At 36.1% G+C, this 25,631-nt stretch overlaps 1 protein-coding gene across 1 annotated transcript in view; it reads right to left on the bottom strand.

Moving 5' to 3' along the window:
- The window catches only part of DMD (dystrophin), a 1,824,373-nt gene that overhangs the window by 1,407,680 nt on the left and 391,062 nt on the right, over positions 1-25,631 (bottom strand). Inside the window, exons 27-28 of the mRNA XM_036304100.1 lie at positions 23,705-23,854; positions 1,252-1,413 (exon numbers count right to left, since the gene is read on the bottom strand). Coding sequence (XP_036159993.1) covers positions 1,252-1,413; positions 23,705-23,854 — 312 coding nt within the window. The remainder of the gene's footprint in view (positions 1-1,251; positions 1,414-23,704; positions 23,855-25,631) is intronic.

Here is a 25,631-nt window from a genome sequence, read left to right as displayed (position 1 = left end):
TTTCTTTCAAGGGAGTTTCAAATTGAGCTTCAGTAAATGCAATCCTTGAAGTAAATCTGGGTACTTGATAATTCTGTTCGAGAAAAAAATTCACTTGCTGTCATCTTAAACGAAAATCATAGTGAAGAATATTTCAATATCTTTCAGGGGGTTTGCTTTTTCCAATATTATATATTACCACTTGGAGAATTCAAAGTCAAGAATTGTATTGAAAATGCAGGTGCAACCAGAAATGCATGAAAAATAAATTTGAGCTTATTAGTACTCAAAATCCTTTGTTCAAGTAGACTTGAAATTTCTTAATTTATCTGTGTGTTTTTATTCACAAGTATTTTGAACTTCTATAGTTAATACTATTACTATAACTTTTTATTTAAAAATAAAATTACGCTATGTTATTACAAACTATCTGGTATGTTATATTAATTTTCATAGAATCCTGCATTCATATATACTACTAAATGGAAGAAAACACTTAGGGTCCCATATCTTTTCAGCTAAATAAGATGTTTTCCCTAAAAGTTCCCATTTTCCCATTTTTTTCTAATACAATAGCTTTTCCCTATTTCAATTTTGCTACTAATAGTTTTAAAAGTACTTTCCAAGATGTGAGTTAATTTAGATGTAGCCTAAATTTACTCAGTATAAAGTTGACTTATTTTCATTACTTTTTAACTCTCATTATAGAAAAATTTTTAACACATTTTATCATCCGACTGAATGGATATGAATGTGTGTGTGTGTGTGTAAATATAGAATGATTAGTGATAAAATGCAAATCCGCATCTCTAAGTTCTTTTCATTAACTACTCACAACACATTAAATGTATGAAAATATAGATTTAATATGGCTTGCAATTCCAAGATAACAAAGATGAGCTGATAAAATGTTTGATCCTGCATTTTCAATAGCACCATTAAAATATTTTCTTTACCATTTAAATTCCTATGATTTTTCATGGTTTAAGGATACCAGTCGGAAAATATTGAGAAAGAGCAGCCTTCAGTGTGACAGTGACCCTGTCTTGTATGTGTCTCTATTCAAATTCCTACCATTACATATTTTCAAAAATAAATCTTACAGAGCTAATCTAGAGCTCCTTTTCTCCCTTCACCTCCACACAGTCCAATCATTCAATTAAATAACCCTCTGTAAAACTAATTGAATAAAATGTAAGTTGGAAATTCAGCAATATCTTGTTCTGATAGTAAAAAAACAAAAGAACAGAAACTCATTCCCAGTCTACTTGCCTGGGCTTCCTGAGGCATTTGAGCTGCATCCACTTTGTCAGCAATATAAGCTGCCAACTGCTTGTCAATGGATGAGAGGGACTCCTGAATTAAGTGCAAGGATTTTTCAATTTCCTGGGCAGACTGGATACTCTGTTCAAGCAACTTTTGCCTCCTCACGGCCTGAAGAAGAAATAAGAATGAATCAGTTAAATGTTTGCTCATTATTTTTCTGCAATCCTGCTGCAAAGTTAATAAAGATTCTAGACTCTTCCACAATCACCTTTTTGTAAGACAGATTTCGCAGCTTCCTGCCCCTCATTCAGCTCTACCTTATAAAAATAAATAATCAGAAAAGAGAGATAGCACACACAAATACAGGATCAGGAATCTCTGAAGGACAAAACCACAATATTATGTACATCAAGAAAAGAGGCTGGATAAAACATTAGTGAAATAATTTCAGTCATTGCAATCTGTTGTTCTCAGGCCGAATGTTCCTCCTGACCTCATTACATAGTTCAAAGGATTTGGTTTACTTAGAATAGGGTCATCGTCATCACAATCCAATTCAAGATAGATAATCCACTTCCACCAGTGAGACACATATACAATCTGTTCAGAATCAAGCTCCTTTTCAAAAAGGGAATTTTAGATATCCATCTGGTTAAAGATTTACTTTAAATACTATTTCAACTAGTTTTGCATGGCCTCTTTCCCCCTCTTCTCTCACAATTTGGATTATGGAAATTGCTTGTACAATTGGATTTGTGTTCCTGCCAAAATAGAACAAATAATAAGTAATCCTAATATAGCTGCAATTAATCTTGATTGCTACTATAAGTATGATTTTGAATAATTTAACACTTTTCAAGTATAAATAGCATGCTGAACATGTCACAGAGTCTCCCTTTGAGGATCTGTTCACCTTTAAAAGAGTAGTCATGAGAGTAAGGATTGGGATAGGCCACTTTTCAAGAATTCTTTAATTAATGCAACAGATCAAGTATTTTCTCTTATTATACAATATATAGGCATGATTACCTGGTACAGTGGAACTATCCTTCCCACAGACCATGATTGGGGTTTTTTAATGATCCTGCTTTTTTTATTATATAAAGACTGTTAGACCATTTGCAAACATTTACTCAAAATGAATTAAAAACTTGAATGTCAAACCTCAGAGGGAAGGTAGGGGAGGGTGGGGGTAAGGGGGAGAGATCAACCAAAGGACTTATATGCAAGCATATAGGCCTAACTAATGGACACAGACAACGGGGGGCGGGGGTGAGGGCATGAGTGGGGGTGATGGGGGGTAATGTGGGGATAAGGACACATATGTAATAACTTAATCAATAAAAAATAAATAAACACTTGAAATGATAAGATATTTAGAAGAAAACACATGGAGTAAGCTCCTTGACATCAATCTTAGCCATGCTATTTTGATTGGACTCTAAAAGCAAGGAAAACAAAATAAATAAACAAATGGGACTACAACAGAGTAAAAAGGTTCTGCACAGCAAAGGATACCATCAACAGACTGAAAAGGCAACCTTTCAAAAGGGAAAATATATTTGAAAATCATATATCCCATAAGGAGTTAATATTCAAACTATATAAAGAACTCTTACATGTCAACAGCAACAAGAATCCAAATGAGCAGAGAATCTGAGTGGACATTTTTCCAAAGGAGACATAAACATGACCAACACGCACATGAAAAGGTGTTCAGTATCACTCATTATAAGGAAAATGCAAAGCAAAATCACAATGAAATATCAGCTCACAACTATTAGAAGGTAATCACCCAAAAGAGAAGAAACAAGTGTCGGTGAGAATGGGCAGAAAAGGGAACCCTCATGCATTGTTGGTGGGAATGTTCACTGTCCAGCCACTATGGAAAACAGAATGGAGATTCCTCTATTAAAAAATAGAAATACCATATCATCCAGAAATTCTACCTCTGGGTATTTATCTTAAGAATATAAAAACACTAATTCCAAAAGATAGATGCACACTTATGTTCATTGCAGTACTATTAACAGTAGCCAAGATATGGAAACAACCTAAGTATCCATTGATGGATGAATGAACAAACTGTCAAATCCTGCCATTTGCAACAACATGGATAGACTTTAAGGGTATCAGGTGAGTGAAACAAGTTAGACAGAAAAATGACACTTCCATATGATTTCACTCATATGTGGAATATAAAAAACCAAAATCAGAAACAAACAAAACAACAATAAAAAACACATAGAGACACACAACAGATTGCTGGTTATCAGAGGGGAAAAGGAATGAAACTGGTAAAGGGGGTTAATCCCATGGTGACCGCTGGAAACTAAACTGTTGGCGGTGACCAAATGATAATGCCCCACACCTGAAACATATAATGCTCTAAACCAATGTTACCGCAATCAAAAAAGAATAGTAGACATGACATAAAGAATATAAATGTTGGCTCTTAATCTGAAAGTATAGTGGAGATGTCATGTTTTTTAATAAAACCTACCTGGAACACAGCGTTACTCAAGTAAGAATAAGGCTAAAGGCATCTGGATCAATGGGAAAAGGAGCTGAAGTCTCATGATGCTTCCAGAGCAGGGAGAGCAGCATCATGAAAGTATACATCTTCAGGATTTTGTCCTAGACTTTCCTTTCTTTGCATTCTACCCATATCCTTAGTTTCAAATACACCTCATATGCTGACAACTCTCAACTCTACATCTCTAGTCCGGATTTCCCCCTTAATTCCCAAACTTGAATATAAATTGCCCTACTTGACATTTCCTCTTAGATGTCCCACAGCAACCAAAACTGAGCAAATCAACCAAATGTGGTCCCCATGTGTCTACTTCTACTTTATTTTCCACCCCCCAATTTGGTTTTGCTCTTTTTCTGCATTTTTCTGTATTTCAGATATTTACAATTAATCGTTGCTTTAGGCATAATTGCATTAGGCATAATTCTGATATTTCCTCTTCCTCTATCACATCCTTTACCATTTTCATGTAATCTGACAACAAATCACCAATTCTTTCATCTACCTCCTAATATTTCTTGCGTTCCTCCTTTTCTCCCTCTCCCCACTATCTTTACTTAAAGCTATCACCATCTCTTTCCTCAAATCTGGTACTACCCTCTTGGCTACCATCCCACACTGTCACTGTCCATCTGCAAAGCAGCTAGATTGTGATCTTTCTAAAATGAAATTATGGCTTTCTGCTTAAAATCTTCTAGTGATTGTTTTTCTTTAAGGTAAAACCCATACCCTTAATATTGCTTTAAAGTCCCTTCAGTGTCTTTGTTGGTATCTTCTACTCCTTGCTCTATCAGCGGTTCTCAACCTGTGGGTCGCGACCCCTTTGGCGGTCGAACGACCCTTTCACAGGGGTCGCTTAAGACCATCCTGCATATCAGATATTTACATTACGATTCATAACAGTAGCAACATTACAGTTATGAAGTAGCAACAAAAATAATTTTATGGTTGGGTCACAACATGAGGAACTGTATTTAAAGGGCCAGAAGGTTGAGAACCACTGCCTAGCTATAAAGTTCATTCTTTATTTCCCAGTACATAGTATGTCCTTCTTGATAGTTGGCCTTAAACATGTGGTTCCAACTTCCTAGAACAATCCCAACTTCCTTTTACTGGCTTATTTACATTTATCCTTTGAGGCTGACCTTGGAAAAATGGACATCCTCCCTTCCAGGTGGCTGTCACTGACACCCTATGATCTCTTTTGTACCTTGTATTTCTGTCTTAGCATGGATCACACCACACTGTAATTTTCCATTAACTGTCTGTCTCTATTTTAGCCTATGAACTCTAGTGAGTATAGAGGTTATGGCTGTAATTTCCATTGCTCAATGCCAGTTCTTAGAATAAAGGCCAATAGTTTTATGACTGGATGGATGGTATAACAAGGTTTGTTGTTGTTTTCTTAATGAGGAAAACAAAGAAGTGTCCAAGTAGTCAAAGACAAAAAAATAAATTTACAAAAATTGGGAGGGGGAAAAACATCACCACTCAGAGATATACCTTTTGGAAAACATACCTCCCTGGTTTTGTTTATTTTTGTTTATTTTTTTAGTATTAGATGTATTAGAATAGGAAGGAACATTATTTGGAACAATATTATCTTCATTAAAATATCCTATCCCAGTGGTCGGCAAACTGCGGCCCCTTGTGTGCGGCTCTTCCACAAAATACCTCATGCAGGTGCGCACGTACAGTGCAATTGAAACTTCATGGCCACACTCAAGGATCCAAAGAGCCACATGTGGCTCGCGAGCCGCAGTTTGACGACCACTACCCTACCCCAATCAGTGACCAAGGCATTGCCCTTTACCCTAAATCAAATATAGTTTCCTATTTTTTTCAGTCAAAACTTCAACTAGAATTTACATCACATATTAATTCAGATAACACTGCTCATGGCTATAATCAGAGTTCTCTGTGTCATAGAAGAAAATGTCTATAGCCTGCCTAGGGTTTCTCTAAGAAAGGGGTCTTTAATAATAAAATTTCACTATTGTGACAGGTGACTGAAGAAACCTTCCAATCACAGCATGTAGCAATTGGCTGCTCAGGCATTGTTTAAATTTGGTTCTTTATCTGGCTAAAGGCAAAAACAGCCTACCCTTTTGTGCACATCTGTAGAATTGTAATACGATTGAATAGGATATAATATAGCATAATGTTAAACCGCATATCTAGCCCCTGAATTATTTTTTAGAAATTTAACTTTTCTATTCATGAGATTCTGTGGGTGAAAGGAATGAAATGGCCTAAGGCATGATGGCAGAATTGACCTTAGATGGCTTGGTTCTTTGCCTGGCCTGGCAGTCAATCAGAAAAACTGGTTTACACAGGTTCTTTGGTTATCTCAGGGAGTGAAAAGACCTGATGTCAATCAAGCTTGCAGAATTCTTTGAATTAGTCATGGCATAAGCTGCCTTCTATTTCTAAACATCTTATTAGGCAGACCCTGATGGGATGCTAGGCTTGTGGATTTTCTAGGACTCTCTGCACACTTGACCTGTGCTCTCAATGAATGAAGTTAGTAGGAAATCCTGAACCATAATTGAAATTGTGTTGTTGTCCCAGAGTGCTGCTCACCAGTTGCTTTAAAATGTTATTTCATACCTTTAGCTAATCTGCTCAGCATACAGCCAGACAGCAACAGCAAATATGAGGATAATTAGAAAGACATTAAAATATGAGAATTTAATAACAAAATATAAATGTAGAAAACTGAATCCTGAGAGCATGATGCAGCAATACACAAAAAGTAAGTATCCCCCCCAAAACAAAACAAAACAAAAAACAAAAAAACTGAATCTGGTAATAGTGATCAAAAATCATATCATAGAAAATTTTATATTTGGTTTTCAGAGAAAACTTAAAGAAAACTAAGTACAATAATCAATATACATTAAACTATATATTTATCCCCTCAAAGTGTTCTGCAATATAAAAGTAAAAGTTTAATGAAAGTTGTCATCACAGTGAATTGATTGCTTCTCACATTCCTATATTTTAAATAAATTATTAACCCATGTACCTCAATATTACAAACACACAAGTCAGAGTACAGCATGTCTAAGAACTGTAGAACAGCGGTTCTCAACCTGTGGGTCGCGACCCCTTTGGCGGTCGAACGACCCTTTCACGGGGTCTCCTAAGACCCTCCTGCATATCAGATACTTACATTACGATTCATAACGGTAGCAACATTAGAGTTATGAAGTAGCAACGAAAATAATTTTATGGTTGGGTCACAACATGAGGAACTGTATTTAAATGGCCAGAAGGTTGAGAACCACTGCTGTAGAAGAATATTTTGTTTTGTTTTGTTTTTTGGTTTTTTTTTTTGTTTTTTTTTAAATATATTTTATTGATTTTTTACAGAGAGGAAGGGAGAGAGAGAGAGAGAGAGTTAGAAACATCGATGAGAGAAACATCGATCAGCTGCCTCCTGCACATCTCCTACTGGGGATATGCCCGCAACCCAGGTACATGCCCTTGACCGGAATCGAACCTGGGACCTTTCAGTCCGTAGGCTGATGCTCTATCCACTGAGCCAAACCGGTTTCGGCGTTTTGTTTTGTTTTGAGAGAATACATTTTTCATGTGAACTAAAAACTGGGAATTTGAACCAATATAAATGTACTTAAAATATGAGGTAGGCTCAAAATGGAGAAAATTTTAGATTATCTCAATAACTTTCTACAAATCATCATTTATTAATGGAGCTATAGATCGCTACTATCCTTATTAATTTTATTAAGAATTTTTATTTCATTGAAGAGGTGATAGGTAAGCTCATTAGGAATGTGGTTTGTTCACTATTAAAATAGGACTTTCTGAGAAAATTATTATAAGATATAGTTCCCTTACAGTTAAGCTTTGTAGCCAGCAGCAAATACTTATTTAAGCACATAATATTTTGAACAATTAAACTACAAACACACTCTTTCACTACAGGGAGATTGCCATCAAACCAGACAAACATTTAGTGGAATGTAAGGATAAAATATTTTCTTCAGCCAAGGAAAAAAAAGAAAGAAAAACAATCTACATTGCATATGTTAAAGAATGCCAGAAAAGTGCTCTGTCTAAAATTTCCCATCCCACACTGACTGCCATTCTCCTGTTGGTCACACACTCCACAAATTACAAATATATATGTAAAGATTATAAAGTTTACTAAAATAAAGAAAAATTCACAAGAAAATTAATTCATAATATAGCAAGTGTTAAGGACCATAAAATATTTTTTTTCAATAGTGGTGGGATACAGAAGTAGAAATGAGAGAAATTTTGTCATTTTGTTTTCTCTTTTATGAGTATGTGTTATTTTTTTTTTTTACTCTATTTGTGTTTTGTGTGTGTGTGAAAAGGAGGAAAAGAGAATTTTGATGTCTGGGAATAAGTCTTACAAAGAGATTTATATCACATATCTCTTTGCTGTGGACCCCTTGTGAAGGATTCAAGAGTAATAGGAGTCTTATGAAATGAAAAGCATAAGTGTGCAAAAGATGCACTCTGACATCTTAGCATCTTTCAGAAACCTTTGTTTTTTTTAGAGAATTTTGTAATAAATATTCCTTGGTTGCCTACTTACTATGTGCTGGGCATTGGGGGCTTTCCCGTTTTTCTTTTTAAATTACTCAATAGATCCCATTTTAGCATTGTAAAATTTACCCTTCCTTCGCCCCTAAGTCAAAGAAATTATTCTTTTTAGTGGGTTGGAATTTCAAGAGGCATTTTGCTCCTCAGAAGTCTAAAGTGTAGATTTTCTAAAGAATTGAAGATTCTTGACTGTTCTGCTAGGTGTGGGAGTCCTATAAAAAACATGTTGCCCTAACCGGTTTGGCTCAGTGGATAGAGTGTCAGCCTGCGGATTGAAGCATCCCAGGTTCGATTCTGGTCAAGGGCGTGTACCTTGTTTGTGGGCACATCCCCAGTAGGAGGCAGCTGATCGATGTTTCTCTCTTATAGATGTTTCTAACTCTCTATCCCTCTCCCTTCCTTTCTGTAAAAAATCAATAAAAATACATTTTAAAAAAGAAACATGTTAAAACCAAATCTTACTCCTGTGAGTCTTCAGAAACTAACATGGAGAGCCATGAGAAATCATTAATATGTATATTTGACAATCACATATAACTGCACAAACTGTCCTGATCAAGGATCTCTACTTTTTGGCGTCTCAAGTTCAATTGCTGGGCAATTGATGCAACCACTTCCTTTTAGTTTTTCTTTGTCACCTACTATGAGGTTTTCATTTATTCAATTAATAAATAATAAGAATACTCAATTTGACTGAATTATCTTCATGGGTTTAAGCACATTTTTGATTAGCTGTTTCCTCCTATCCTAATTCTTTTTTAACTTAGCAATTCTGAAGCTCCAATTATTATGGTCATAAATACATTGGAGTTTGTCTATTATCTTAGAATTTTGGCTATAGTCTTCAACTGAAAACAGTAAGTACTAAGTTCTTCTCATTCTAAGAAATGGAAATAATAAGACTTTTCTCAATAGGGTTTATAAAACAGCTGGGAAAGCTGGCCTTCCTTCATGACTCCAGCACCTCCACTTATTCCAAAATTCATTGAAGATTTATGAGAGAAACCAAAGTCAGGATAATTCACCACTCAGTGGGGAGAGTATGAAGGCTACTGCTGCTTACTCCTCAAGGAGGAATGAAAAGGTGTACTTTTCTTCTTGGGGCAGAAAGGTTGGAAGTGGACTCCAACACCAGCACTCATAGAATCTAGGAGCCAAAAGCAGTTGGGGCCTCTCCAACGTGGCTCAGTGGTTCTGTGTCGATTTATGAACCAGGAGGTCACAGTTCAATTCCCAGGCTGGGGGCTTGATCCCCAGTGAGGGCGTGCAGGAGGCAGCTGATCAGGATTCTCCCTCATCACTGATGTTTCTATCTCTCTCTACCTCTCCCTTCCCCTCTGAAATCAATAAAGATATATTTTTTTAAATATCAGATGTGATTTACATCTAATTACGAACTTGCACTCTGCTTATGCAGATGAATGCTTTATTTGCTTTCAATGTCTACTTAGGAATAAAAATAAATAAATAACTGCAAATGATGGCATAGTGAAGAGAAGGGGAAGCCTGTACTTCTCAATGCTTGGTGTGGCAAAAATGTTTCCATAGGTAAAGTAGAAACTGAAGAAGGAACACTGCTTTGTAGAGCAAGATATTCCAGGACAAAGAGGTATTAAGATACTTTCACAGAATCTGTTTTTTTTGTTTTGTTTTGTTTTTTGTTAAATAAATGTGAGGAAAGAAGAGCTTCTGTAAGACCTTTTAAAAAGCCTAGACTTGCATCTCAAAGAGGCCAATGTTTTGTGTCCTTTTTACATAAAATACTTGAACACCATGAAAATTCCTGTCAATGAAAGACAACTACCCATTTTCCTTCATGCCTATTTCTCAGGCCAATGGAGACTAATGTAACCCAGGTGGAGTAAGTAAAGACAGTGGAGGTGTGGGGAGGAAAATAATCATTGTCCCCTTCCAGTGAAAGTCACCTAGCCCATGGTTTAAGCTTGAGCTGGAAACAGGAGAAGACAAACTGAATATGAGATTTAAATTTTAAGCTGAACTAAATAGGATTTAATGCCACAGAGATCTGAAACAGTGGAATTTATTCAGGGTAACAGCAAGAAATACGAATCAACCACCTGCTTGAAGCAAAACCATTTCACGTTTGTGACCAAACTGACTCAAACTATGAAGCAAAGTCCATGCACTCAGCACCTGATAAACTGAGGTAGAGGCAGAGGAAGAAAATGGACATAACAAACAGCTAGAATTTAGTCCAGAGAAAGACAGGAAATAGTTTATGGAAGGCATGAAGAGACAACGAAGGGCCTAGGAAATAGATTTGAAACAGAATTATCAGAAGGCTTATAAAGATACATGGATGCCTCTATCTAAATACTACAGCCAGCAAATTGCAAGCATTTTTTTTGTGTTTTTTTTCATCTTTATTGTTGAAAGTATTACATATGTCCCCCTTTTTTTTCTCATTGACCCCTTATAGCCTGCCCCCTCCACCCACTATCCATCCACAGATGTTCCATATGTAGCCTATTGCTGCTATCCAATGGAACACTTTGATTCACGATAACTTCAGTTAACAACCAATTAAAATTTCTGAAACATAATTTTAACTTCTTTAAGGAGGCAATGCCATGAAAATATCAGGAATTGTTTAAGGATCAGGAGGAATTTTCTATTGTCTCAGAAACAGATTCGTCCTAACTTTCGTTTAGAGTTGGCTGGAGGACATCCTCAAAGAAATTGAAATTTGAGGAACACCCTGGGTCTCACTGTAGACTCAGACCTTTTAGAGGTTGATGAGACATAAATATTCATTTTCATGATTCTGTATGATAGAAGGAAAGAAACAGATCCACACAAATTTGCATATAACCTTTCTAGATGGTTAGACATGGTTTCAGCAAGCTGAGGAAACACTTTTCAGAAGAAACAAGCTAGTATGTTGCAAAGGGAATTAAATGGAGATTATAATAAGCAGAGAGAAAGAAGGTAATTTATAGCAGGAAGGACAACTTTCAACAGTTTACAGTCTCAGCAATGGTCAACAGCTTCATTGTGTTGTCTTTTTTTCTATGTTTTCAAACTAGTATGTGCTACTTTTTCCTAAAAGAAAAGAGGTCCCACACTGTACTCCTTGGACAAGAAATGCCAAATAAATAAAAACTGTTGCTCTAAGCCACTTTAGATATAACTTCTGGGGGAAACACACTGGCTTCTGTGGTGTATTTGTTAATATACTTGGTAGGATTATAGGCTACACATAATGTTCACATGTGCTCGTAAACATATTCTTTATATGTAAATAAGAAGAACGTTACATTATTTACAAGGGCCATCTAGATTTACTTTTGTTAATGTCATCTGGTTTGAACTCACTGGGCAGAAAAACACCAAAGCCACGTGCATGGAGCTCCCTGTAATTTCCTTTGTAGAAAAAGATTATAAATGTTAAAATCATTGGTGTCATTGTCAGTTGGAACTTCATCTGTTTTAGTTCCTTGCAGGTCACTGAAGTTCTTTTGCGACCCCTGAGGGAAGTATTCTTAAAGTAATGCGGGAGAATCACTTTATCAATGGAACTTGACATCAGACAGCCGTCACTTTCAAATAAAGCATTGATAGAGCTGTCAATGATCTGTACAGTACTATCTGAAAGACTTTTCTGGGTTTTTGCTGCATCTTTATGGCTGAACAAATGAAACTGGTCTTCTGCTTTGACAGGAAAAAAACATGCATTATTACAGCTTCAAAAAGAAAGTAATGGCCTGGCCAGTGTAGCTCAGCAGTTAAGTGTCAAACCAGGAACCAAGTGGTCACAGGTTCAATTCTCAGTCAGGGCACATGCCTGGGTTGTGGGCTTGATCCCCAGTAGGGGGCATGCAGGAGGCAGCTGATTGATGACTTTCACTCATCATTAATGTTTCTATCTCTCTATCCTTCTCCCTTTCTCTCTAAAAAGCAATTAAACCATATTTTTAAAAAGTGATGGAAGTATAAAACAGTACACCTGGAAGGAATCTACAGAGTTCATCTTATCCCAACCTTCTCAAAGGAACTTCAGAGACACCTGTGGTCAACAAAATTTCTCTGGCCTTATGGAGAAGTGCTCTGTGATTACAAATGTACATATACTATGAGAATCTAAAGTTAAGGAAATGGATATTTACTGATATTGTACATAATTAAAATATTACAGAACATTCCTACTGATACAGAAGAGTGACACAGAATCAGAATCCAGGGTACAGGTCAATCTCTCCACTCAGGAATTCGGACTCTCAGGAAAAGAACTGGACATGGTGTTTCTGGACTGCTCGGCTTTACATAATGTGTGGGAAGCACATCCATTCCAGTCCCTTTTACAGAGCAGCTAAGAATGACCATGAGTGTTGGCTATGAGTAGAAACAGTTTTTGGTCTTCAGTCAAACAGTCTCAAATGCAGCCTCAATAACCCAAAATGGTGCTTTTCTGATGTACATTAGAGATCTCAGCTGGATTCCTTTTCTTGTGATTTTGGCCAATAATTGTCTAAGGCCAGTGTCCAGGTTCCCTTGAAATAAAATGCTCTTGACTCTGTTGACCTCTATGACCAATCATCAGTGGTATTAAAGTATACTCAGATTGGTGCCAACTAGAAGTGGTATCTGAGAATTGGAAAAATACCCCATCTCTTTTTAAGTCTGAGATGGCTCTCCCTTTTTCATCCTCTCCATGTGCAACATTTTTACATCATCAATACTCTTGATGATTGCCATGGCTTTAAAGAAGTTGAAGTGCATTTATGGCTTCCTATTACCCTATCCACAATACACTGAATAGTTCCTCAGGTCCAGTTCAGTAAAAAGCTGTACTATTTTGTTCTAAGGTATTACAGGTTTTCAAATCTTCTGTTTTCCAAGTGACTGTGGATTTGTAGCAAGGAGTTCCTGCCAGTCTTTGGCTCTGATATGATTCATTTGGCTGGGATGTACACCTTGAACAGCAGGAACAAGATGCAGGGAACAGTTGTTTTTCCTTGCCAAATATGCTGTAGAGTTCTTGAGCTGTAGTCTGGGCATAGAAAGGAGACTCCTGGTTTTTGATGTGAGTATGGGGATCAGATAAACACTGGCAAAATGGTCCAATACACTCAATTCCTTGTTAGGAATCAGAGTCTTCTGTCACTGAATACTCTTATGAAATATTAAGCTGTCTGAAATAGACATAAACTGTTCCCTAACTTCCTCTCTTTTCTACCTCCTCCCCACAATGGAATCTTCATCATTTGTGGATGAAAGCCATTTTTCTGGAGTTGTTTGGAGTGGCAGAGGAGCAAGCAGGTCTCAGGTGGTTGGCCCTTCACTCATAGGGTTGTTGAATTTGTCATAAGTCAGGTATGACTGAATATTAAGTTATAAACAATGTCCACCACAGCCATGCAGGACAATTTAGTGTCTTCTAAAGTAGTCCCACAGGGAATGCCTGCTCCATCTAGACCAGGGGTCCTCAAACTACGGCCCACGGGCCACATGCAAATACAAATATTATATTTGTTCCTTTTTTTTTTACTTCAAAATAAGATATGTGCGGTATGCATAGGAATTTGTTCATATTTTTTTTTAAACTATAGTCCGGCCCTCCAACGGTCTGAGGGACAGTGAACTGGCCCCCTGTTTAAAAGTTTGAGGACCCCTGATCTAGACTGTGGTCCAGGAGGGCAAGAGGGGTAGCATATTGGGAAACATAGTGATGTCATTTCTATGCCATTAGAAGTTTGCTATGGTTTCCTAGAAAGTACTTGTTCTGCTCCAGCAGGGAACTATGGTCTTGAAAGAGAATCACTTTTTTCCCTGCTTGGTTTTATTGTTCGGGAATTGAAAATGAGCTTCATCTCTGTAATAAAGAGATCACTCAGCACTGATGAGCAATGGCTGGACCTGAATAATTAATGGCCCACACTAAGGATGAACATGAAAGATAGGCACACTAGTAAGTCGGATTGCCTTAAACAATTCATTCTCAGGTCAAGGTTGAGGTTAGAGTTCCCAAACCTGAATAATAGCCAGAATCTAGAGGATCTTTTCAAAATAGTTTCCAGGATCAATAAAACTCTACAAAATAAATCCTAAGGAAGTTGGAAGGGAATGTGCATAAAGTTCTTATACCCTTCCCTTTCCATCTGTGTGCTATTGATGATTAGCCAGATTTGAAAATAATTATCAAGAGTGAAGTTTGAACGAAAAGATTACTTAAATAAGAATTAAATAATAACAGACAGCAAAATGTAATAAATTTGGCTCATAAGATAAAATAAGGAAGGGCAGAGTATTATTAAACTGTCCATTTGTCAATGCAGATCAGAAAATAATATGAGACTTGGTAAGGCAGAAGCAGTAAAGCAAATCTCCAGTTTATTTGATACTTTTAATGACCATACACTTTCCATGGCTCAGAAAAACAGCTTAACTTAAAAATATTTTCAGTCCTCATTCCATACATGGATTTCTCTGAGATACTAGAATATGTTGCAAAGAAATATTCTTTAATATTTACTCTTTCATTTTCTTCTTTTAAAAAAAGTGGACAAGTAATTTTAGTACAGACTTGCCTGAATATTAAATAAGAGTTTTGATCATTCAACCCCAAAAATCTATGAAGTAGCTTGAAAAGACAATCAGTTCAAAAGAGCCTAGAGTGGTAAAGTAAGATGGACAAGACAGATGAACATTTACCTTGAGAATGGTATTTTATGTTATATAAATTAAATATTAGTTGTAAATTATGATGGATCACAAGTAAAAGTTATATAAAGTTTCAATGAAACAAAGAAAAACTCCAGAAATTTTAATGAAAATTTAAATAAATAAAATGTTTTTAAAATTCTCTATCCAAAAACTAATTCCTAAAATTCTAATTTACCAATCCACATTACTAATTTATTTTATAAGTGATTAGGTTTTAGGCCTTAATATTAGGTCTTTCTCATCTATATATTTTTTTAAATTTTCCTTTATTGATTTTGAGGAAGGGAGAGGGATAGAAATAGAAACATCAATTACAGAGAAGCATCATTAATTGGCTGCCTCCTGCATGCCCCCTACTGGGGATTGAGTTTGAAACCCAGATATGTACCCTGCCCTGGAATGGAACCAATGACCTCATAGTTCCTGGGTCAACACTCAACCACTGAGCAAAACTGGCTGGGCTTTCATCTATATATTTACTCTCTCTTTTGCTACTTCAACATTAGAGGAAATAGTTCAATCACCAAATTATAAGAAATTTAAGGATAAGATACATCTTCATGGATATATCCATACTTGTTCATAAGTATTTTAATGGTTACCCAAACAAAGACAGTTTGTCTAGTGTGAATATATAATACTTAAATATTAATTAGATATTAAATTAAAATATGTATATATACACACTCATATACATACACATATATACACACAAGCATACATGTGGTATATATGTGCTGGTGTGTCCCTTTGTATCTGAACCAAAAAATGATAATATGTTATAGTTGCTATACATTCAGACAAGAAAATTTTAACTACTGCTTTATAATAAATTTCACAAATGTCAATGCAAATAGCCATTTTTTAAAGTAGGGTAAATTATATGTAAAGATAATAATGTAATCACTACTGATAAGATTAAAAAATAAATCTCCATGATTCATGATGATTAAAAACAAGAATGAAACTAATTTACCATTACCCTTTTTCTTGTAAAAGTTATATAATAGTTTAGTTCCTATAGCTATAAAACAGGAAAATTAAACTCAAACTACAAGATGCATGTGAAAATATTATTAGAAATAAGAATTGAGGTATCTCACATAATTGATGGTAGAAAAATAATGATACATTTCTCAGATAGCCAAAGAAGATATAGCAAAATAAAAAGCACAAATTCTGTTCTCTATTTCTTTACATTAAAGAGGGCTGGGCTATTGGGTTTATTGCCTGTGTGCAAATACGATACTGGTGATTTTTTCCCTTCAAAATGTAATCACTCTTATACAATTATTCAATTAAAATTATTATGAGATCAAGTTACAGAGTCCACTACTTAGCTCAAAAATGAAGTCACCTTGAACACAGATGTTTGGCCTAACAGTATGCTTGCAGTGAAATTTTGTTATCAAGATAATAGTTTTACCACAGAGTATTTAACCTAGGAAGGTCAAAATTCAAGATATCCCAAATTCTTTCCCTGACTGTAAAGAAAGAAAGTACCAAATTCAAAACATGAAAAAATGTAATCCTAGGTGTGAGGTGATACATCACTGTCGTTTTAATTTGAATCTCTCAGATGATTCGTGACTTTCAGCATTTTTTCATATGTCCCTTGATTTCTTATTTCATGCCATTGTGATCTGAGAAGATGCTTGCTATGATTTCAATCTTCTTGAACCTGTAGAGATTTAGTTTGTGTCCTATCCCATGTGCACTTGAGAAAAATGTATGTTCTGTAGTTTTGGGGTGAAATGTTCTGTAAATGTCAAATAATCCCATCTGATCTATTGTATTATTTACGATTGCTGTTTCCCTGTTGATTTTTTGTATAGAAGATCTATCCAGGGATGTCAGTGGGGTGTTAAAGTTCCCTACTATGATTGTATTGCTGTCCATCTCTCCCTTAAAATCCTCCATAATTTTTTTAATATAGCTGGATGCTACTATATTGGGTGCATATATGTTTACCAGAGTTATAGCCTCTTGTAACCACCCCTTTGGTAGTATTAAGTGGCTCTCATTGTCTCTTGTTATGGCCTTCAGTTTGAAGTCTATTTTGTCAGATGTGAGTATTCCTACACCAGCTTTTTTTCATTTCCATTTGCCTAGAAAAAATTTTCCATCCTTTCACTTTCATTGTCTCCTAATTCACTGATTTGTTCCTCAGATTGTTCTAGTCTACTGTTGTATCCTTCCAGGGCATTCTTTATTTCAGGTATGTCTTCCCTCATTTCCAGTTGATTCTTAGTCCTTGTTTCAACTTCTCTTTTCATGTCGCTGTAATTCTTATTAAGTCCCTTATAATTCTCCTTAAGTTCCTTATAATTCTCATTAGGTTGCTTGTAGTTTGCACTGAATTATTTGAGCACCCTTATTACCATCACTCTGAATTCTTTATCTGACAAATTGCTCACCTCCATTTCATTTAGTTCCTTTTCTGGCCATTCCTCCTTTTATTTCATTTGGGGGTTCTCCCTATTCTTACTGTCACTTTGTATTTGTTTCTATATATTAGATCACACTGCTATACTTCCCAGATTTTGTAAGGTTGTCTTATGTAGTAGGTGTTTCTTGGGACCCAGTGGTGCAGTCTCTTAGATATCCTGAACTAGGTGCTCTAGGAAAGTCTCTTGCTCGGGTTATTCGCATTCTTCTGTAGTTGGTATTGAATGTTATTGTTCCATTAGTGGATGGAATCTCCTCTCAGGCTCACTGGCTATGTGGCTCATACCCAACTAGTCGTGTGAGTTGTGGAGGTATGGTCTCCAGGTGTTTTCTCTCCTTCCTTGATATGTCTCCTGCTTAGCTGGACCTCATTTGGTAATTCAGGTGAATGTTCTCCAATTTAGTTGTATTTCCAGTCTGGCCCTTGGAGGAGGTGGATGACAGATCTGCCTACTCGGCCGCCATTTTCTCTCCTCCGATAAAATTTTGACCTCATGACAATATAGTATCACATATTTTCCTGGATTACTATACAGTTTTCCGTCAATCTATATTTTTCTATTCTGGTTTATCTGTGCTAATGTGGATATGACACTGAGCAATTAATTCAAAGTCATAATTACCTGGAACAAGTAATTAAAATTGCAAATGAAGCAGAATTAACCAATTTAGGTTTTGCCTCTTCTATTTTACTCTATCTACTATTTAATGTCAGGTGAAAGATCTTATAGATGACTATGAAAAAGACAGAAATGGGGCATTAACCCTTTGCGGTCGAATTAAATTTGGACATGGGTGTCGTACTGGTCGGAATTAATTTCCATTGAAAGAGCACTGATACATAACATGCAAGATTATGAAGGATAAACAAGATTTATTAATTCTTTTTTGGAACTACGTCACTACTAGTAGAATCACTACAAACGTTATCACTTTCTACGTCAGAGTCAGTATTCAAGGTGCCAAAATAAAACTCTTCATCGTTACTTTCAGATTCGCAGTACACTTCTTTCGGTAACTTTCTTTTTGCCAATTTGGAGTATTATTTTGAAATATCTTAACAAGCAAGAATGCCCAATTACAGTTAAACATAATTTGTAAAGCTTTATTTGAAATTCTGTGAAGTATCTCCTAAGCTTGTCGGTTTCTTCACTCTCAAAAGGCGACTGACTCGCCACAGTGTTTTGCATGGCGAGTGTGGAACAACCACGTTTGTTTATATTGAGTTTCGATATCTCCGATTTGTCAGGGCAATGTTTTGGTTCGTGACAAGGTCGCTTAGACACTTAAGAGCTTTCAGAGAAATTATGAACTGATACATGAATGCAAAGAGTTAAGATTCGTACGGTTCCTTGCTGTGGTGGCTGAGAGCAGACATACGACTGGAACGGTAAAAAAGCTTTGGTGGCTGAGAGTAGACAAATGACCGCAAGGGTTAATAATATACAAGAAATATTAAATAATCACTGATCAAGAGAACTGGTAAAGGCTTTGGACTTTGAAATTTGTGATTTTAATATTTAAGACTTTACAATGTTTTCTTTTAATTGGTCATCACTAATACTTTTAAGCATTTTTGTAAGCTTTCCTTAGAAATTTGGTCACTGGTTAATTGTAATATTCACTCCTTATCAGGCAGCTTTTGTTTTTAATATAAGGAAAGGGTCACTGGATAGAAGGTAGTGTGGTCAGATGGTCATGTGTTCAGGCTCAAGCACAATGAAACTGGGTCTAAATGATCAGTAGCCTCTTACTATCTTTGTGGCTTTTTATACCTTTTCCACATCTATAAAATGGGCATGGAAAATATCTTATACCATAGAGTATTGTGAGAACAAATGAGAAAATGCATTTCAGACACTTAGAGCAGTTCCTGAGCCTTTGTAACCATTATAAAATTATGTTTCTATTGTTATGCATTTTGCTGTACCACTAACACATCTTCTGTAGCTTGTTTACTCCATAATAAGTTGTAAAAAAATAGATGATTTGGTATGATTTTTGGAGCTCTTCCTGGTTTGCTAACCATCTTTCAAATCATTAGTGTGAGTAGAAAATATAGTGCCATGTGATTATGAAGAGTGAACGATGCCTTTTCAAGGAATGGAACTAATTTATTACTTATTTGAATGCAAACTCACACTCTGAAATTAAGAAAGGGATCTAGCATATTTCTGTTAAATATTCATAGGCAATAAAATATCGGGTTGTTTGATTGATTTAGCAGGCAATTGAATGTTACCTTTGCTCTTCATAATTGCATCTATAAAAAACATTGGGTAGGCAATTAAAAACCCCACCAACCTCTGGCATAGACATTTAATTGAGAAGAAAATGGGCCAAGGCCCATCTTCAAGTGAAAGAGCACCTTGTTTATTAATGAAAAACTGTTTCTCCTTAACCAACAACAAAAAGAAGAAAATTATGGCTTAAAACAAATTCAGGACATTGACTATAACAATCTAACATACAACATGGATCTTATTGAAAAATAAATCAATTAAAAGATCTGTTACTGTAATTATTTTTTCCCAGCCCCTTAGATAATTTATCTGGGGTTCCATCTACATTCTATAAAAACACCAGTCTTTTCAACTAAATTCTCAATAGGAACATCAAAACGATTGATTTAGCTAACAAATTATTAGGTGTGTCTCTATTACCTAAATAGCCTAAACAGTTTGGTATTGATCAAAGCACTGAGATTATACCCTGAGAAATAGGAAAACCCTGTTACTACCCATCATTTCAACTCAACATCATATCTTTAAAGTCACATCAGCTTATTAGAGGCAAGCACAACAGAATTTGAGAAAGCTATTATCTCTAACAGACATGATTTTTATCAAAGTTCTAAAGCACCAAATGTGCTTTATTTTCATTGCCAAATTTCTCTCAGGTGGCTAGATATTCTATATAAAGACAGCCAGGACAGATAATGGCTTCAAGTTTATTTCAAATTTATTTATTGTTACTGTAGCATTCTGCTTAATTGACTATTGAAGTAGAAATGGAAAACTCCTTTCAATTTTAAGACTAAGAGAATGATGAAAGAGGTACTTTTGTCAGTTTTCTGCATTTTATTTAAATAATGAAAGTGGATACATTTCATCATTTTTAATATTAGAATATATGTGTTTGTCTACCCATGCTCTTGGTGAGGGTGTGCTTTGAAGGTAGGTGCTATAGCATAGAGCCTGGAAAAAATAAAAATGATAATCATTTTTTTAATATGTATGGTGTTCTCAGCATTGTAGTAAGCACTTTCTATGCAGTATTTTCTATTTTGCTCAGGAGAACCCTATGAAACAGGATCTGTTATCACAGATAAAGAAATGGGAGCTTGAAAATATTTCCCAGGGTCACAAAGCCAAGGAGGTATAGGGGGATTGCCAGTCATCAATTCATTGTCTTTCAACACTGATCTCTTGATGATACTGGAATCTCTCTTTGTCTATAGAGGGCACTGGAGTGACACTGGGGAGGTAAAGGTTTCTCTGTTCCAGTGTGTTTTTACTTCTTGCTCCTGTGGCTCTGGTTTGGCCTGTGGCTCTGGATCCACCCATGACTATATAATAGTTCTGGGTTGGGTCAACCTGGTGAATGTTTTTGCCATCTTGTGGGCTGGAGACACTTTCCAAACAGGTTTAAATACCAGCTTTGGGTAGATCTCCTTGATTTCCAAATTAGTTCTTTCCTTGGGTATTATCCCTCAGGCCTTGGATATTCTTTTGAGTTCTCATCTATTCTCTCTTAAAAATTAATTCCCAGTAAATAGTTAATAGTTATTGGCATTAAACCTTCCTTGTGCAGCTTACTGCATAGTTCCTATGACCCATCTGATCCTGTCTAATACAAGCGGCTGTTCCAACCCAAGTTTTTCTGATTGGTTATCTAATGTTTTAACAACTCAGTTTGGATATAACCGAGTAGGTGTGCAATCAAGGTTTGTTGTTGAGTAAAATTATTATTTATTTGGGGAAAATGCCAGATTGCAAACCAAAGACATTTAAAATATAAACACATAAGCAGTGTTTATGTTTCTAAAGGTTTGCAAGAGTAATACATAAATGAGGCTGATGCCAAGATCAGGTTAGAAAGTAGTGTATTCCTAAGCACATAATAGAGAAATTCTGAACACAGCTACAGGCTAAAATTGAGGTCTTTTCATAGCTTTGCCAAGGTCAGTTTTATAATGTGTCCTGATTTTTTGCTTGAACTACAATTGTTTTTTGTGCCACTAACATTCCAATAAAGTAAAAAAGCACATACTGATACCATATCAAAACATTGATGTGCCCCAACATCACCTACTTCTTTTCAGAACTGGACAAAGTCCTACTGAGGACTTCTTTATTTCCAATGTAAAACATGATCAAACCTCTCCCCCACTTAATTAGCAAAAGGTTTCCTGCAGACCTCCCGGGCTACCATGTCCCCTTAGAACCTTTCTTTCCCTTCATTGCTAACTTCTCACAAGGATAGTACATATTTGCTTTTTCCCTTTTCCTCTCTAATGTCTTCTATAACACCGTCACCAGAGTCTCTCTATACCCCAGGAAAATCTAACTAAACTGCTCTAAGTCAAGGTTATAAGTGATGTATTTTTTGCATAATTCCATCATTTTCTTTTTTGCTTTTTAATTTTTTTTTTCATTTTTAAATTACAGTTCACATTCAATCAGATATACAGAATAGTGGTTAGACAATCATGAACTTTACAGAGTGGTTCCCCGTGTTTCAAGAACCCACCTGACACCATACATAGTTATTATGATATGATTGACTACTAGAGGCCTGGTGCACGGAATCCATGCACTCGGGGGGGGGGGAGGGGTTAGGTCACTCAGCCTGGCCTGCGCCCTCTCGCAGTCTGGGAGTCCTCAGTTGGACATCCTTAGCGCTGCCGTGGAGGCAGGAGAGGCTCCAGCCACCACCGCTGCGCTCGCCAGCTGTGAGCCTGGTTTCTGACTAAGCAGCACTCCTCCTGTGGGAGCACACTGACCACCAGGGGGGCAGCTCCTGCATTGAGCGTCTGCCCCTGGTGGTCAGTGCATGGCATAGTGATCGGTCATTCCAGGTTTGGTCGATTTGCATATTAACCTTTTATTATATAGGCTATTACATATGCTGTAATTTACATCTCTGTGACTACCAATTTGTACTTAATCCCTTCACCTTTTTCACCCAGCCTCCCAACTCCCCTCTGGTTGATGTCTAATTCCCTCATCTTACTTGGACTTACTATTGTAGTTGACATTTTTTTCATGACTCCTACCTCCTAAGCACTCTGGTTTTAACTGGAGTTGGCTCTAACTTTTTCAGCATGTCTTCTAATCTCCTTTGTAGACACTGTATACTCTGCCTAAAACTTGATTTGGGGTATAACTCCTAAATTCTGTCCATGATTCTTTTTTCTTTTTGGTTACCTGGAGTGATCTCATGAACTCTACAGTCATGAGTAGCATGTAACCTGATAAATCCACTATGTGTATAACTAGTTTTAATCATTCTCTTTAACTTCAGGGCTGGAGACCTCTCTCTTACTGGATTATGAAATAGTCCCACTTGGATGCTCCATAAGTACTACAGCAGACCCAGTGGGTGCCCTGCCACACAGGCCCCTAACCTCAGAACCTCTGAGTTCATCTAAGCTCTGGTGGCCAGCTGTTGCACATACTGATAAATTCCCACCTTAAGCACCCATATGTGTATTATATCATTTTTTGAAAATATACTATATTTGGTTTCCTGTACAAACCCGTACTCTAAAACATTTTTAGATAAAATGATATAATACACACATAAATATTTCAGCCATGTCTAACAAGTGACAGTTTCTAAAACATGGAAGCTGAGCTAATATTTAAATATTCCTCATTTTGCCCTAGCCGGTTTGGCTCAGTGCATAGAGCTTTGGCCTGCAGACTGAAGGGTCCCAGGTTCCATTCTGGTCAGAGTACATGCCTAGGTTGTAGGCTCCATTCCCAGTATGGGGCCTGCAGGAGGCAGCCGATCAATAATTCTCTCTCATTATTGATGTTTCTATCTTTCTCCCCCTCTCCCTTCCTCTCTGAAGTCAATAAAAATATTTTAAAAAATAAATATTCCTCATTTTATCTGAGAACCCTAAGTGTATTTGCTAGATGTTCATGCAAATTAGTTTAAAGAGATTTTTCACTTTTATCATCATACCTCTTCATGTAATTCTCTCCAACGAGAATTAAATGTCTCAAGCTCCTCATTGATCAGTTCATCCATGACTCCACCATCTGTCAGGGTCTGTGCCAATATGCGAATCTGATTTGGGTTATCCTCTGAATGTTGCATCAGATTTTCAAGTGACTGAAACACATTTGCAAAAATTATTTTTCTTCATTTTCTAATTACATTGAATTAATACAAATGCTTCATGTCTTCTGATGTACTTAAGTTACAAGCAATTTAAACCAATATTAAATGGGGATCATAAAACATGAAAGATTGTTATTATTGCAAAAAAAGTACAGGGTGGGGCAAAATAGGTTTACAGATGTTCATATAAAAATAATACGATAATTTATAAACAAGAATAAAGTATTGTTTCATGTACACAGAACGGTAAATCTACTTTTGCTGCAACCTGTATGATGTTGCTGTATGTAAATCTTCATGGGCTTATGGCAAGATTGTGGAATGAGATACCTAAAAATGATTCACAGCCACCTTCTTATTTGGTGGCCTCTACTCTAAAACTTGGAAAGGTAAAATACTCAATTTCTCTTGTAGCTGATGGCCAGGTGACATGATTCTGATATTATATGTAGAGAGAACTTTAAGAGGTTCTCTTCCCCAAATTAAAAAATGGAACAATCTCTTTAGAAGAAATCCTTCTGCCCTTTACACAATTTTATACTTCTAGGACTTAGACCAGCCGTGGGCAAACTACGGCCCGCGGGCCGGATCCGGCCCGTTTGAAATGAATAAAACTAAAAAAAAAAAAAAAGACCATACCCTTTTATGTAATGATGTTTACTTTGAATTTATATTAGTTCACACAAACACTCCATCCATGCTTTTGTTCCGGCCCTCTGGTCCAGTTTAAGAACCCATTGTGGCCCTCGAGTCAAAAAGTTTGCCCACCCCTGACTTAGAGGTAAAACAGCCATCTTTGGACTGGGAGGCAATAAAAATGAGAATGAGTCCCTTCAATCTGATCATTCAATAGGATAACTAACTTCATTTAGCATTCTTTGTTCTGGCCACCATCCTTTTACTGATGCTATGAATGTTTGCTTCATCGTCTTTGGAAGATGTACTACATTGCTGATTCACAAGGAATGTTTGTTCAATGAACATCCCTAAGTGGGACAGGACCAAAATTATAGTCCACGTGAGATCTCTCCCACTGTTTTTGATACCTCTTCAGGTTTTACAATTCTCTTTTGAAAATAAGAAAGTTGGATACAAAGATGTCTTGGTTTCTGCTGGGACATTCTAAGATTCCAATTCCGTTCTGTCTAAAGAAACATTTTGCATGTGCTTCACATCTTGATTAATTTATGCACCTTATTTTAGCATATTCATATAGAGGATGGCACTAAATGCAATACATATGCTAACGTATATATTCATTTTATATAAAGGAATAAACAAAAGTACAATAAAATGCATACAACATGAGTGATTAAATATCATAAGATCACATAAATCAAAATTGACACATGTAAACTCCTTCATTTCATTTTTAAAGGTCTTCAAAATAAAACTTAAAAATATACTAAAATGTGGAATGTACTAAAACATATGAACATGCTAAAGACATATTTCTAATATCAAAACATGCCCACTTGGTACCTCAAACCATTCCATATGGTATGAATCTATGATTTTCAATATTTTTTAAAACTTCCCAATTCAGTAAATGTAGCCTTTAAACTGGAAAATAATATTTTGCATTATTATCCTCTTTAGCCCTACTCCAAAGGAGCAAAAGTATGCATTCAAACTGTCTTTGCAAGTCTGTAGCAGATTTAAGCAGGAAAAGTGTCAACATATAACTTAGTGATATGGCAAAAGGCTAATGCCCTCTAGAAGAGGTTATTTAAATTCTTTTTAAAACCTTGAGATTGGAAGGTTCTTA

This window comes from Myotis myotis, unplaced genomic scaffold, assembly GCF_014108235.1.
Source record: "Myotis myotis isolate mMyoMyo1 unplaced genomic scaffold, mMyoMyo1.p scaffold_m19_p_4, whole genome shotgun sequence".
Taxonomy (NCBI): Eukaryota; Metazoa; Chordata; class Mammalia; order Chiroptera; family Vespertilionidae; genus Myotis; species Myotis myotis.
Note: the sequence above shows the minus strand (reverse complement) of the source record. Positions and strands in the feature narration are given on the sequence as shown.